Source organism: Narcine bancroftii, chromosome 7, assembly GCF_036971445.1.
Source record: "Narcine bancroftii isolate sNarBan1 chromosome 7, sNarBan1.hap1, whole genome shotgun sequence".
NCBI classification, from domain to species: Eukaryota; Metazoa; Chordata; class Chondrichthyes; order Torpediniformes; family Narcinidae; genus Narcine; species Narcine bancroftii.
The window spans coordinates 165209071-165226059 of NC_091475.1; the positions used below are offsets into that span (position 1 = coordinate 165209071).

At 36.1% G+C, this 16989-nt stretch overlaps 1 protein-coding gene across 1 annotated transcript in view; it reads left to right on the forward strand.

Moving 5' to 3' along the window:
* c7h2orf49 (chromosome 7 C2orf49 homolog) overlaps positions 1 to 15395 on the forward strand; it is a 30989-nt gene extending 15594 nt beyond the window's left edge. Inside the window, exon 4 of the mRNA XM_069891121.1 lies at positions 12077 to 15395. Within this exon, the coding sequence (XP_069747222.1) occupies positions 12077 to 12133 (57 nt within the window). The 3' untranslated portion in view covers positions 12134 to 15395. The remainder of the gene's footprint in view (positions 1 to 12076) is intronic.
* The last annotated feature ends 1594 nt before the right edge of the window (positions 15396 to 16989 follow it).

The following is a 16989-nucleotide window of genomic DNA, read 5'->3' on the forward strand; positions in this document are numbered from 1 at the left end:
TACAGTCTTGGGGGCGTGGCCATGCAAAGGTCTTAGATGAGTTTTAATTGAGCTCTCTGGGAAGAGTATTTTAAAAAAAATGTTAAAATCTTAAAACTAAGAATTTTTTACACTTTTTTTTAAAAATGGACAAAACAAGTACTAAGAAACTAAGACAGCTGAGAACAAATATTGTAGAAGTTTCTACTCAGCAGGAACATCGAATTAAAGCCCAAAAGGGAGTAGTGAACCCTGGCAGAAGTGGGAAGTCAGGACAAGAACTAAATATTATCCTGGAAAAAAAATGGAAAACTTGAGCAATTGATTTGCAGATGTGAAAAATGTAAAGGGAGACGTGACTGAAAGGAAGACTAAAATTAAAGAAATTGTTTGAGACGTAATGGAAAGAATGAACCAAGCAGAAGTAGACTTGATAAAAACACAAGCTAAAAGCTTTGGAAAAAGATGTAAAGAAATTGGGAGTCAGAAAGACAAGATCTTCTACACAAGATTGACCACAGGAAGAATTTTAGGAGACAAATTAATGTCTGAGTTATTGGACTGAAAGAAGAATCGATGGAAGAGATCCAGTTAACTTTTTTGAAACTTGGATCCCACGAGTGTTGGGAGAAGACAAATTCAGAGAAAAATTACATATTGAAAGGGTTCACCAGACACTTGGACCAAGGAGAGTTGGCATTCAGTGACCATGACCGGTCCTGGTAAGACTTTTGAGTTGCTGGGAACGAGAGACCATTCTGGGAGCAGCAAATGAACACACTAAGCAAAATAATTGCCCTCCCGAGATTGACTGAAAAAATGCGTCCCAAAAAATTAAAATATTTGATGATATACCCTGTGACTCTGAAGGTCAAAGTAGCAGAAGGTAATTAACGGTTTTTCAAGCCTAAGAATGAGGTGGAAGACTTCCTGCAAGGTTTATGTAAAGACTAAGGTTGCCAAAGAAGAGTGAAGAATGTTTACAATGGGAACAAGTGAAAGTTGTATTTTTTATTAAACTATCTTGTATTTATTATTGAGAAGTAAATTTTATTGAAATGTTTATGGAGAGCTCAGAAAAGAATGAAAACTTGGGAAAAGTAGTAGCACAGTAGAGACTCTGGTCTCAGTGGGAGAATGGTACCCGAAGAGGAGTATCTCTGAAAGATGGTGCTAAAGGGAGGGGTTGTTCTTCCTCAAAGGATTTCATGGCTTTTTTTTTTTTGCAGGCTTTTAGGGTTTCATGTTTGTGTCACTATCAAGGCAGGGACATTGTATGTGTTTTTTTAAGAGGAAAGATTTCTATTATTTAAACAATCAAAGGGTTTATTGTTAAACAGTATTTGTTTAAAAAAAATCTAGATAGAATGCTAAAATTTATTAGTCTAATGTTAATGGGATAAACGGAACAGTGAAGAAGAAATGCATCTTGGCACACCTTTTAAAAAAAAAAGACAGACATAGTCTTTCTATAAGAAACACATCTTACCAAATTGGAACATGCTGAATTAAAAAGAGGATGGATGGGACAATGATTAATGTCTTCATTTGGCTCAAAAGCAAGAGGAGTAGTAATTTTAATTAGAATAAGCCAATAATAATAGAAGAGATTCTGACTGACCATGCTCAAAGATTTGTAATGGCACATTGTAAAATTTATGCAGAATCATGGATGTTTATGAACATTATGCACCAAATTATGACAATGAAGCTTTTGTGAAGGATATCTTTTTAAAAACAGTCGAGGGAAGACAAAATATACTGGTTGGAGCATTTCATTTCTGTCTAATATTGGATAAATATTGGATCTAATATTGGATAAATCAGCCAGAACAGTGACAAGGGCTAAAGCAACAAAAATGACACTATCATTTATGAAGGAATTAAATTTGATTGATATATGAAAGCAGCTTTACTTTGTAGAAAAAGATATTATGCAATAATGGAAAAACAAGGAAGTGTGTATGGATAGCGTTTTAATGGAAAGACTTTTGTGAGTTTATTAAGAGATAGAACTATTTTGTGTAACTAATCTTTCTTCTACTGATAATTATAATATGGGATATCCTTAAAGATTACTTAGGAGATTAATTATCTCTTGTACAAAAAATCTTGAGAGAACATACTACAGAGTTGGATGATTTAGAGAAAGATATAACAAACTGGGAAAAGAATATCAAAGAATGGGGTGACAAAAATATAGATTATTAGAGAATAAAAGATTGAGATATAACACATGACAAACAGAACAGGAAAAAAAAATATGCTAAAAACTAAATAAAAATATTTTGAATTAGGAGAACGGGCACAAAAGTTTTATCTTGCAGGTAAAGGCAGAGGAGTCATCTAAGATGATAAATGCAATAAAAACAGACCAATATTATAACATAAAAAGAAGTAAATAATATTTTAGGCAATATTACATGAAGCTATACAAATCTGAATTAATAGGAGATGAAAGTGAGATGGATGAATTTTTAGAAAATATGTAACTTCCAAAATTAGAAAATAGAGAACAGGTTGATTTGGATGTCTCTTTTACAAGAGAAGAAATTGAGAGAGCTTTGGGCACTTTGCAAGCTAACAAATCTCTGGGGGAGGATGGGTTTCCTCCTGAGTTCTAAAGGCCATTTAAAGATTTATTGATGCCTCTTATGATGGATGTGTTGGACTGGGAGGTGGAGACCCAGTCCCTCTCAGAATCATTCTGAACTGCTATAATTACAGTGTTACCGAAGGAAAGTAGAAACCCATTAAAACTTAATCATTTAGGCCTAAATCACTCCTGAATGCTGATTATAAAATATTGGTAAAGGTGCTAGCTAATAGATTGGGACAATATCTAGCAAAATACATACAGATCAGGTGGGATTTGTAAAAGGCAAACATTCTTCAAATAGACTGGGTAGACTATTTAATATAATACATATGGCAAAATCAAGGTTGAATCCAAGTATAACTGTCTCCCTAGAGTCAGAAAAGACATTCGGCTGTTTAGAATGGTCTTTTTTTAAAAAAACATTGGAAAAATTTGGTATAGGTTAAAAAAATTATAAATTGGATTAAAACTTTATCATAAACCACAGCCAAAATCATAACTAATAATCAGAAATCAGTGGTTTTTCCCTTCAGTAGATCGAGTAGGCAGGGATTTCCGCTGTCCCCAGTGCTTTTTATCTTTGTAATTGTATCGCTGGCAGAGATTATAAGAAGAGTTCCAGATATTAAGAGCTTCAAAGTTGAACAGAAAGAACATAAAATGAGCTTATTTGCTGATGATGTGCTATTATATACGTCTGAACTGGCTGAATCCTTGATTAAAATTACAAATAATATCAGAAAAATATGGAAGAGTATCGGGTTATAAAATAAATATGGTCAAGAGTCAGATAATGCCACTGAAGAATTTTGATTATGAAATATATCAAAAGGATAGCAGTTTTAAATGGAAGACTGATGGAATCAAATATTTAGAAATAATGGTGGATACTAATAACATTCCTCTTAGAAAAATAGAGAAAGATTTATAGAAATGGAAAGACTTGCAGGTTACTTGGTGCAGGGAGCAGGGGTTCAGATTTGTGGATCATTGGGAACTCCTCTGGGGAAGGTCTGGCCTCGACAAAAAAGGATGGGGTGCATCTGAACTGGAGGGGGGGGCCAATGTCCTGGCAGGCAGGTCTGTTGGGCAGGGTTTAAACTAGTTTGGCAGGGGGGTGGAAATCAGAATTAGAGTACGGATTAGGGTAGGACAACTAGATTTGAAGGGAGAAAGGAATCCGATTGTTAAAATTAATGAAGGAGAGGGGGTAGTAAAAGCACATGGTTATCAAAGGAGTGAATGTGGGGGACATTTTCACAAGTGTATTTCAATGCAAGGAGCATGGGAAGTAAGGTGGATGAGCTTAGAGCATAGATTGACACATGGAAATATGATATTGTAGCCATTAGTGAAACTTGATTGCAGGAGGGGCATGATTGGCAGCTAAATGTTCCAGGATTCTGTTGCTTTTGACATGATAGAACAGGGAGATAAAAGGTAGAGGAGTTCCATTTTGTAGAGAAAACATTATAGTGGTGCTGTGACGGGTTAGATTGGAGGGCTCATCCAGTGAGGTTATTTGGGTGGAAGTGAAGAATGGGAAAGGCATGAAAATACTAATGGGGGTATATTATAGACCCACTAATAGACAGAGGGAATTATAGGAGCAAATTTGTAATGAGTTAACATATGTATATAGATAAGATAGTGATTGTAGGAGATTTTAACTTTCCACACATTGACGCCCATACTGTAAAGGGCTGGATGGGTTGGAGTTTGTCAAATGCGTTGAGAAAAGTTTTCTAAAATCAATACATAGAAGAACCGACTAGAGAGGGTGCAGTATTGGATCTCCTATTAGGGAACGAGATAGGTCAAGTAACAGAGGTTTGTTTTGGGGAACACTTTGGGTCTAGTGATCATAATACTGTTAGTTTTAGGTTAATTATGGAGAAGGATAGGGCTGGGCCTAAGGTTGAGTTTCTAAATTGGAATAAGGCTAATTTCAAGGAGATGCAAAAGGACGCAACAGATAAATGGGAAAATTTTGAGAGTACAGGGTCGGTATGTCTCTGTGAGCATTAAGGAAAGGTTAGAAAATATAGGGAGCCTTGGTTTTCAAGGGATATTGGGAATTTGGTTCAGAGGAAGAGGGATGTGTACAATAGGTATAGACAGCAGGGAATAAATTAGATACTTAAAGAATATAAAGAGTGCAAAAAAAAAAAATTAGAAAGACTAAAAGGAGATATGAGGCTCCTTTGGAAGGCAAGGTTAAAATAAATCCAAAGGGGTTTCTACAGGTACATTAAAAGTAAAAGAATAATGAGGGATAAAATTGATCCTTGAGGATCAGAGAGGTAGGCTATGTGAGGAGTCAAAGGAGATGGGGGAAATTTTAAATGTTCATTTTCTTCAGTATTCACTATGGAAAGGAATATTGAGTCAGGTGAAGTTAGGAAAACTAGTGAGATCATGGAAAATATACAGATTAGTAGAAAGTAATACTGGCTATTTTAAAGAGAATAAAGGATAAATCTTTGGGTCCTGACAAGATATTCCCTAGGACCTTGAGGAAAGTTAGTGTAGAAACAGCAGGGGCTCTAAAATAAATATTTAAAATGTCATTAGCCACCAGGAGGTGCCAGAGAATTGGAGGGTAGCTTAAGTTGTTCCACTGTTTAAAAAGGCTGTAGACGTAAATGAGTAATTCTAGGCCTGCGAGTCTGACATCGGTGGTAGGTAAATTAATGAAGTGTGCTCTTAGAGATGGAATATACAATTATTTGGATAGACAGGGACTGATTAGGAGTAGTCAACATGGTTTTGTGCATAGTAGATCATGTTTAACGAATTTTTCAAGGAGGTTACTAAGAAGATTGATGAAGGGAAGGCTGTGGATGTTGTCTATATGGATTTCTGTAAGGCCTTTGACCAGATTCTGCATAAGAGGTTAGTTAGGATCAATCATTAGGTATTAATGTTAAAGTAGTTAAATGAATTCAACAATGGTTGGATGGGAGATGCCAGAGAGTGGTGGTGGAAAATTGTGTGTCCAATTGGAGGTTGGTGACTAATGGAGTGCCTCAGGAATTGGTACTGGGTCCATTGTTTGTCATATATATCTTAATGATCTGTATGATAGGGTGGTAAATTGGATTAGTAAGTATGCAAATGATACTATGATTGGTGGTGTTGAGGACAGTGAGGAAGTTTTTCAAAGCTTGCAGATGGATATAGGCCAGTTAGAAGAGTGGGCTAAAAGGTGGCAGATGGAGTTTAATACTGATAAGTGTGAGGTGCTACATTTTGGTGAGAATAGTCAGCAAAGGTAAAATAGTAGACAATTGAGGAATGGGGTAGAACAAAGGGATTTGAGAATTCTGCTACACAATTCCCTGAATCTAGAGTTACATGTAGATAGGGTGGTGAAGAAAGCTTTTGGTATGTTGGCCTTCATAAATCAGATGATTGAATACTGGAGTTGGGATGCCACATTGAAGTTGTATAGGGCATTGGTAAGGCCCTATATTGTGTGGAGTTTTGGTCACTGAATTATAGGAAGGATATTAACAAAATAGAGAGAGTGCAGAGAAGATTTACAAGAATATTGCCTGGGTTTCAGTGTTTGAGTTACAGGGAAAAGTTAAACAGGCTAGAGCTTTATTCCCTGGAGTGTAGGGGTGATTTGATAGAGGTATTTAACATTATGAGGGGACAAATAGAGGAAATGTGGATAGGCTTTTTTCATTGAGAGTGGGGGAAATTCAAACGAGGACATGGATTGAGATTGAAGAAGGGAAAGTATAGGGAAAACATGAGGGGGAACTTCTTCATTCAGAGGGTGGTGGGAGTGTGGAATGAGGTTTCAGCCAAAGTAGTAGATGTGGGCTCAATTTTAATATTTGAGGAAAAGTTGGATAGGTATATGGACAAGAGAGGTATGGAAGGTTTTGGACTGCGTGCAGGTCATTGGGACTAGGAGTTTGACAGGGACTAGAAGGGCAAAACTGGCCTGTTTGTGTGCTGTACTTGTTATGTGGTCTTATGGTTACTTTAGTAGGAAGAGTAAATTATATTAAAATGAGGATGATGCAAAGATTACTGGGTCTTTTTTAATTGTTGCCTATTGCACTAGCTAAAAATGTCTTTAAATTACTAAATAATTATATAAGGGAATTCCTATGGAATAACAAAGTCCCGAGAATGCGATTATAAACTGGGAGGATTTAGGCTCCTGGATTTTATTATTTATCAGAACAAGCAAGATTTTTATCATTGATCCAAATGGGATTGAATTCAATAAAAGAGGGGATAATGAAGTGGAATATTGTTAATAACAAAAAAGATGGATAACCCTATATTAATGCATATGATTAGAATATGGCAAGAAATAAATGAATGTATTGGAAAAAAAAAGGGCAGGTATATCATTAAGAAGATCATTATGTAAAAATGTGTTGCCGTCTATGAATCAGGGTAACAAAATATGGTATGATAAAGGAATAAGATATATATTGATGATTGATATAGAGGGATCTCTTATGTCTTTTGAACAATTAAGAAATAAATATGGAGTAGCTAATGGGTTATCCTTTTGTTTTCTCCAGCTAAGATTGTTCCTAGGAGAAAAATGGGGACCTGAAATTAGTGAGATGGAATAAACGATTTGGCTGGGAAATACACCTAAATTTATAACCCAGATGTACTATGCTCTCCAGAGTGAAAGTGCAAAACCAGGTTTACAGAGATCGAGAGAGAGAGATGGGAGTCAGATCGAGGTGTTGCATTAAGATGTTGGTCTGATTGGTGTTTGGATAGCATGACATCAATTATAAATGCAAGATACAGAAGAGTGCAATATAATTTTATAAACCAATTGTATCTCACACCACAGAAGTTGCATAAATCAAACTCTAAAATATCAGGGATGTGTTTTTGGTGTGAGATAAAAATAGGAACCTTTTTACATGCTGCGTGGAGGTGTGTGAAGATGAGTCCTTTCTGGCAGGATATTAGTGACATATTAACAAGCATAACAGGGGTGGCCTTCACGGGTGACCCAGAGCTTTATTCTTTGGGTAACTTTACTGAAATAAGCAATAAATTAATTAATTCCAAATTTCATTTGTTAAAATAGCCTTAGCAGTGGTTAAGAAATGTATTGCAATTACTTGGAAATCCGACTCCTCTCTACATATAGCATGATGGACTGCTGAGATGAATAGTTGCATACCTATGGAAAAAATTACATCCAACTTAAAGAACAAATATGACATATTTATCAAGATATGGCAGTCATATTTGGATCATATAGGGGCCCAATTGTAATTGTAATTATAACTACAATAATAAAAAGGACAATAATCGATGCTGCTGCAGTATAAATGCAAGTGACTTCCCATATAGAATTTTTTTTATGGTCAACATAATGTAAGCCCTGATGGTGTGTGGATTTATATTGTAAAAGGGGAGAAGTTGTTTTATTCATTTTCTTGTAAGAAAATTTTGAATAAATATATATTATATATAGGCTTTGATATTGGAGAGTTTACTAGGTATATTTATGTAAAAAATATATTCAAAAAAAATTATACATTGTTTTATGTAATTCTCAAAAAAAAGTGAAGTATCCTTATGATAATTTCACTTTGTATTCTAATATTGAGATATACATTGTGATTATCTAAATAGTCCAATCTCTTCTAGTTAAAAAACAAAAATAAGAACAAAAGAAAAATGAAGAAAAAAAACCATACTAATCTAACCCCTCCCACTAAACATGGTCACCAGCAAATTAATTGTAAAGAATTAAGACATCAGATGGAAAACCCCCAGAACACCTTTGCCTGAGTAAATAAAATTATGATGATAGTCCATGTATGATCCCCATATCTTGTCAAATTCAACCTTGATCCCTTTAACATTATATCTATTTTTTTTCCAAACTCAAGCAAGACATAACATCCTGTAAGCATTGCATATGTGTTGGTTCTATGCTCTCTTTCCATCTTATCAAAATTGCTTGACTGTCCAACTTCAGGTCCAATTTACTGTTTTTTTTTCTGATTCCACCGGGTGCTGAAGATCTGTCTCTGAATGTTTGTAATGCTGAGGGTTTCACATGCATTTTCTTGAAAAACATTTTCGAATTTCATTTCATTTGCCCCCCCCCCCCCCCCACCGAATGCCAATATCACCTGTCAGCCTAATGTCCACTTCTCTCCTCAACATTGTCATATTCTGCCAACCAGAAAATGTTGCTATTATAATCTCCTAATGAATTACCAGCCCACATTACAACTTATTTCCAATTTAGTGCACTTTCAGTTTTGCACATCATTTCAATAGAACCTTATCAAATGCCTTCAATTCCCTTTTGTTAAACCCATATTCATTCCTTTATCTACCATGTTAACAACTTTGACATAATGTTCCGTAGGCTTAACAGACACAAATCATATTAGTTAATCCACCTGATTCTTGGGACAAGCTGAGCACAAGGTTTATTCATCCTGTTCCTGCTAATAGATTTGACAGTTTTTTTTTTCCCCTATGATGTTAGAAGTAGCATGTAGTTTCTTGATTTCTCATTTATTTTAAATAATATGACCTATATTTTTCAATTCAATAGCATAATTTCAGAATAACTCAGAAAATCTATATCTTATGCACCTATAATGTTTTTTCCTGTATCATTTGATTCTCTAGTATGGAAATCATGCTTTTTAGAAAATTGCCCATCTTAAAATCCATTATCAATGTTAAACTTACCCAGAACATGCTGTCTCCTCGCTCTTTCCACCGAGAAGAAGTATTTAACAGCAGGTTTAAGGACAGTTGCACGCCTGCAGGCATCAGGCTCCTGAATGAACCCCATAACAGTGTTGTTACGTTGCCCTTGCTTGGTGCTAATTAATCTTCTTTTTCATTATAATCCTATACTCTGTAAATTGTTCTCTGTACACGTCTGTATATAATGCTGGAGATAGCCTGTTGGTCTGCTCGTAGAACTTTCACACTGTTCAAGATATTTTGTGATAAATAAGCTTAAACAATCTAAAAAAAAAATGTTAAACTTATAATTAGGTCTCCCTTCATTCAATTGCACTGTATTTGTGGTTCTATTTCCACTTGCACCTATATTAGCATTTTCTTTATTCTCTTTAGTACTTCCAAGATTTGTCACTGAAGATCAAGACTTTAAAAGGAAAATGGATGACCCTTGGGTGAAATATCTATCTATTGTCCTCAAAGAATTTTGCCATGACTTGCTTCTCCTAAGATTGGAAAATAAAATATGTTGGGATTCTTAAAACATTCTTCATTCCACCCTTGTTATTGTGCAAGTTCAGATAAAGTTTTATCTCTGTAGGCTTTTTCAGGCTAAGAATGCGCCTGAAGAAGAAGAAGCGGCCCCTTAAATTGCCGTTCAGGTGGCAGCGTTTAAAGCGACCTGAAAGACACAGCTGCACAGGATGCGGTTCTGAGCACACTCCAGCACCTGCCCAGTGCCAGCTGTGATCAGCAGCCTGACCCTTTAACATCCGCTTTCAGCCAGCTGCATTCAGGTGGCTGGGGGAGCTGCTGAGCTGATTATTCCTCTTGGAGGAGGGTTACGTAGCTCGCCCCAAGAGCGCCTCCTGCACAATCAGGTGGCCTCAAAACAGCCGCATATTGCCTAAACGTGCGGCTTTACATGCGGGGCAATTGGCCACCTTTAAGTGCCTTATGATGAACAGCAAGAAAATGCACAAAAATTACCAGTCACATATGTTACATTGTAGCAGGAACATGTTTTACTTCAAAACCTTGTTCCATTGAAGTCGTTGTTGCTAAATTTTGAAGCAATAGTACAACATAACACTGCCGTTATACAATGAAATGAATTTAGGGCAGCCCACTTGTGTAATGCAGGGATCATGAAAAAAGCCATTCCACCATAGTGGAATGCTTACCAATCCATTGTTCATACTTTTTCCCTGTGATGAGAATAAGTTCCGAAACTAGCTTTTCTGTATTTTTTTCCATATGGGATTCTATTACTGTTTCAAGGATCTGGAAGTACAATACTTCCTGCACTTTACATGTTATTGTTGTGTATGAATGAAAATGTTAACAAGACCTTTCATCTTATCGTAGTGATATTATGGAGATTATGGTTTGTTATTTCCGACTTGACAACGTATTTGATAGAGATGAACATGAAACCTACATCTTTATTCCAGATTACCAGCATTACTGCAAGTGGAAGGAAGCATTTGTTCAAATGAGTGATTACTTTGGTTTTATTGAGCTCCCCAGAATTATTTCTAAAATGATGTACAGATGTGACTATTAATGGAATTGATAGATATGTATCATGTGCTAGCAGCAGAAATGTAGTTTAATTTGGCATCATGTTCAGCATCTACGTGGACCATCTCAGGTAAACAAAATGAGCAGACAATGCTGGTATTCAAGATATTTCACTGCAGCATTGAAAATGTTACTTTATTCACATTCAAGGTCTGGCTTCAGAACACAAATCAGGTCCTTTAACACACCAGATCTGTGCTGATAATGTGTTAATTGTCTTATATATTTGTAGAATGTACATATGCACCAAAATATTTGCTTGCTGCAGCTGAACAGGTACTTTTTAAAAAAATAAAACTACAATAATATATTTAATTGAATTAAAAAGAGACAATAAACAAAAAAAAAATAGATATTATTCACCTTGTCCTATTAAAAAGAGTCTGGAATCATACAAAATTGTAGTCCTATTTTGCCCTCCCACATTCCACACTACTACCTCCACTGCACCCACCCCCCCCACCCCATCTCTCTGATCACTCTCGTACACTGTGGGACCAATTAGCCAATCAACCCACACATCTTTGGGATGTGGTTGGAAATTGGACACCCAGGGAAACCCAATGAGCTAATGAGGAGAATAGGAGGAGTCCACACAGACAGCACTGGAAGTCAGGATTGATCTCATGTTACTGGAGCTCCGAGGCCTCGGTACTGCTTGCTGTACTGCTAATTGGCACTTTATGATGTATTAATAAAATAATCTAAACAATCTTATTGTTCTAAGGGGGAGCAGCATGGTGGCATAAATGCAGAGAGTTCACTCATGCAATCTTTATAGAATTTACATATTCACACTGTGAGCTCACAGGTTTCCCCGAGGTACCTCAGTCTCCTCCCATCTCCCAAAGGCCTGCTGATTGGGGATTGGCTACTAAAAATGACTTGTGCAAACATGTGGCATTCGAATTGTGGGTGTGGGCAGAAGTTGATGGGCCATGTGAACAAGGTTGTGTAATACAGGGAATTAAGTGGGGAAATGAATGGGATAAATCTGGGAACTGATGTAGGTTTGGTGGGCCAAATATAAAAGAATTTGAGAGCGTATTTGGAAAACATTGGATGATTTTAAAAACACAAAGAGTTTGGTTATTTTAAATGTCTTTTGTTTCCAGTGAAAGTTTAATTTGAGAACATTATCAACGTTATGCACTGATTGCATAAGTATTGCAAATAATATTTTGTTTTTGCCTACAGGGGGAGTTAAGATCTTCAGAGCCAAAGAGAAAGATTCAACATATTACTTGGCCATAAAATCTGCCAGTCCTAATATTCCAGGGAAGGTGTTTTGTTTATATTTATGATTTAGCCATGCAAACAAGCCTCTTGTAAATGGCAATCGAAAAATTGAAATGATGGCGCACTATTAATACTATTTTTAAAAAGATCATCTGACCAATTTTGGTTCAGTAAACTACTAGAATACATCCCATACTAAGCAATTTTGTACTACAGTACAATTTATATATTCTGTGCCACAGTGGATTTTTTGATTTAACTTTCTGTTTGTGAAAGGTTCCAATGATTACTTTTAATAGAAAATGTCATCTAGCATGTCACATGTGGTACATCACTTTATGCACAATTTCTGAATAAATTATTAGATCTGCATATAATTGCATGAAAAGTGGGTGTAAAATTTGATATTATTTTTAATGTCCTATTATTTAAAGAGCAACATTCTAGCTTTTGTTAATTTTATATTCTATTTTTCCATTTGAACTCAGTTTCCAGAATTTACTGCTTAATCGTTTTATGTTGCAAACAAAAGCCCAAGAAGAAGAATAGAAATTGTTGTTCCTATTGTGAAGTGTGGAAACATGAGCATGCATTAGAATAAATCCAATGAGAACTAGCACTTTTTACATGATTCCCTTTTTTTTTTGGAAATGTAAACTTGTTGCTCTCTATTGGTTTGTCAAACAGCATTATGTTGTCAATACAAATTTTAAATTAAGTTTATAAGATTTTTTCATGTCTGATAAAATTGCAATGTTTTCACAGGCATGTGAACATTAGAAAATGCCCTAAGTACATTGAAGCCCTGTACAAATGATGTGCTTTCCTGTCTGCAGTTTCTGGATTTATATCAATACATATAATACAGCAGCACCATATACAAATAACCATTTCTCTGTGGAAATGTTTTTCTGGTGTTAGTGTCCTTTTGAAGAAATACTGATTAAGAATTGATGTAGAAATGAAAGACCTCCATTTATATAGAACATGATGACATTGTATCCCAATGTACTTCCCACATGTTGAATTAGTTTGCCATCTTGTTACTTAGACCCAGATAAAAGAAACATTTTGAACATAATGGTTAATTAATAAGAAGCTCAAAGTAAAGTACAAATGAAAGATTTGATTATGTTATGATTAAGTGCCTTTTAGGTAAGTAGTTCCTCTGGTATGTATTTTTTTTTAATATTGAATTATTGTGATGTGTTCTTCAGGAGGCCTGATAGTGGTAGAATGTCACATGCCTTCTCATTTCACTTTCTCAGAATTGGCATTAAACACTCTCACCTCAGATATGCCACAACAACTACCCCTAAGTGTGCCTCATCAATGTGCCTTATCTTACAGAAACACAGACTATCAGCAATGTCTGTTAATAATAACCCTTATCCTCTCAGAAAGTTTGTTGATTCGTGTCAAAGCAGATATAGTGCAATAACATGCTAAGACAAATTAAGTTGATACTGAAAATAGATTTGTAGCAAAGCCAACTGCACCAGAAGATCTCGACTAGAATCAAACCCATGGAGCAACATGTAAAATTTCATTCATGCCACATCTACTACTTTATACAGCTGATTCTGTTGCAACATGTGATTAAAAGTGAGATGTGCTTCTTCTGTATTCCAGTGTTGTCAGGTACATGATCAGAGATGGTGCAACTGGGACTTGAAGTGGAATGGACCTCCCAGTAATTATTTAAAAAACATCTATAAATGGTGCTTATGAGCACACTTGTTCACTCTATTACATTAAAGATATAAACATCTCTAAAAGCCAGCAAATGTAAAACTCTACATGCAACTGTATTTGATGTAGTTTTGAGGATTTAAGAAACTATCTGAGTAGAATTATCTCCTAAATCTATTTTGCTCAGCACTGGATTCCAACCATCTGTCAGATCAGGAGTCATATTGCTGAGAAGATAATTATACAAAACCTTTGTACTCTCTAAAGGAAGAACCTAGATTGATCGTGTTTCTTCCATGAACTCAGCATATCACAAAACACTCTACAATAGTACAGTTGAAGTAAACTCATTTATGTAAGTTAGAACAGGAGCCAATATGCCCCAGTAAATTCCCACAAATGGCAGTGAGATAAATAATCTGATAATATTTTTGACAATGATTTTTGCTGGTTGAGTAATGATGAGGTATCTGGAGATGTCCCCATTCTTTCAAATCATTCAAGAGTACCGACACATCTCAGCTCAACAACTTGTGCAAAAGACAGTGTAGCTTTTTCTCAGTGTTGCACTAAAAGGCTAGATTAACTTGTTTTCAAATCGTCTTCCATCTGGAGCTTTGTTATTGAGGTTAGTGTGTTATTGAGCAGCCGCTGACATCCAGGATTCACCTCCTGGGTTGGGATCCAAAAGGGAGTCCAGTAGATAGTGTCTCAGAAATTAAAGAATGAAAACTAGTGTGAAGTGTGCAGGAATTGTTCCTGTTTTTGAACATCACCAAGAAACTATACAATATCATGAGAACCAAACTCTGGGAAAATGCTGAATCCATTTGAAAATGAAATGTTTAATTGCTGAAAAATAGTGAAATCTGGCTGATAGTCAACATTCGAGGGACTACAGAGTGGGGATCACTTCTGGGGAAATATATTGCTCTAAGTTATTCTGGTGCCTGACTATTTGACATTTACAGAATCATTCAATTCTTTGTGTGAACTTTATTTAGGGGAGGCTCAAATTGATGTATATTTTATTAATCTTCAACATCATCAATATATATGCAATGATTTTATCATGTTCTGAATTAATTGTGTCATCGCCATTGGCAACAGAGAAGTGTTCTCCTGCAGGATTAAACTAAAGTAAGTATAATAAGACATTGCCAGCCAGTTAGCATGAAGATGATTTCTGTATAAATATACACAAACCTACATTTTTCTGTAAAATTTATTCTGGTTTTAATGACTGAAGTTGCTGAAATGTGCTTCCTTTTTACCCGTTTCCTGAGAAAATTCCATTTATTTACTGGTGAATTATCTTTTCACTGGGAGTCATCCCCTCAGTCTTACTTCCATTTCATTGGCTCACACAATGTTGCCAGTTAGGACTCTCAATTGGGCTAAAATGTCTTTCAAAAAAAGAACCGATTACCAAACCTGTTACCTTCAGAATATGACAACTAGATCTGTAAATTGTGTCATTTTGGTGATGTGTAGCAGAAATTAATATTGTGTTAGATGTGAGTAATTTTTGTATGAGTGGTAAAAATAAATGCTACATTTTCAATAAATGATTTTAATCTTTAGATTTTATGTGTTTATTTTCCCTACACAGGTTAATATAGTTGGCACTATATTCATGCTTGGTCAATGTTCTGAAAACATTCCCATCTACCTTAGAAAATAATCTATAAAAGTTCACTACTTTTAATGTAATTTTATGGCCATTATTGTAAACATTGAACAGTTTTTAAAGTTCAGGCATGACATCTTGAGTCATGCACCTACTCTGATCGGCGGATCACTGCAGTCTCCCTCCCTCCATCGATATAATCTACCAGCATCGTTGTCTGAAGACTGTGAGCAAAATCATTGAGGACCCCTTCCACCCTGCACATATTATCTTCCAGCTGCTCCTGTCGGGGAAGAGATACAAGAGTATCAGAACCACCACCACGGGCAGTGAGAATGCTGAACGACCAAAGGAACTACTCACTCTTAACCAGATGAGATTTTCGTATATACAAAACAATATTTATTTACTTGTATGGATAAAATATTTGTCCTGCATATGATTTATTTGTATGTATGAGTGTTATGTTTGGTTGTATATCTGCATGTTTTGCACCGAGGACCAGTGAAAACTGTTCTGTCGGGTGGTACTTGTTCAATCAGATGGCAATAAACTTGACTTGCCATCAGATACAACCCTGAGATCCTTTTTATTGTGGGCCAGGCAGAATTTTGTACTTATCGGTAGTTATTTTCATGAGTGCTAGAACTGTCAAAACATGATGACTGATAAATCATAAGTTTTACCAAATTGTATACTAAACAACTGCCCCAAAATCATTCAAGGTTTTCTCCAACCAGAAGCCCTGGATGAACAATGAAATTCAGAACCTGCTGAGAGCCAGATCACAGGTATTTAAGTCCGGAGATCCAGATCAATACAGAAGGAGCACGTATGACCTGCAAAAAGCTATCTCTTGGGCAAACTGGAGATTTCAGATGAAAATGGAAACAACAAAAGACATCTGTGACAGGGCCTAAATACCATAACCTCCTACAAAACCAAATCTGGTGCAGAAGCAGGCAGCAAAGCTTCATTCGCAGAGGAACTCAATGTTTTCTATGCCTGATTTGACCTCAGTAACATCAAAGAACCAAACCACCATGTCCCCTGATGATCCTATCCTGTCTGTCTCTGAGGGTGTCATGCACGCTGCCTTCAGGAGAATGATTCAGAGGAAAGCAACTGGTCCAGATGGAGTATCTAGCCGAGTATCATCAACAATGATGAAGTGAAAGGCTGGTGTTGAAGCATATCAGCTCCTGCCTGATCAGTGACATGGATACATTCCAGTTTGGCTGTCATAACAAGTTTATGGCACATGCCATAGACTCACTGGCTCTACACAAAGCCCTGAAACACCTGGACAGTAAAGATGCATATATCAGGAGGCTCTATATTGGCTGCATTTTGGCATTGAACACCATCATCCCCTCAAAACAGATCAGCAAACTCCAAGACCTGAGACTCAACACCCCATTGTGTAATTGGAACATAGATCTCCTCACGTCCAGACCACGTCATTATCTCAGAGGAACTTTCCTGGACCCAACACACTAATGGAATCATGAAGAAAGTGCCTCTACTTCCTCAGAAGTTTGTGGAAGTT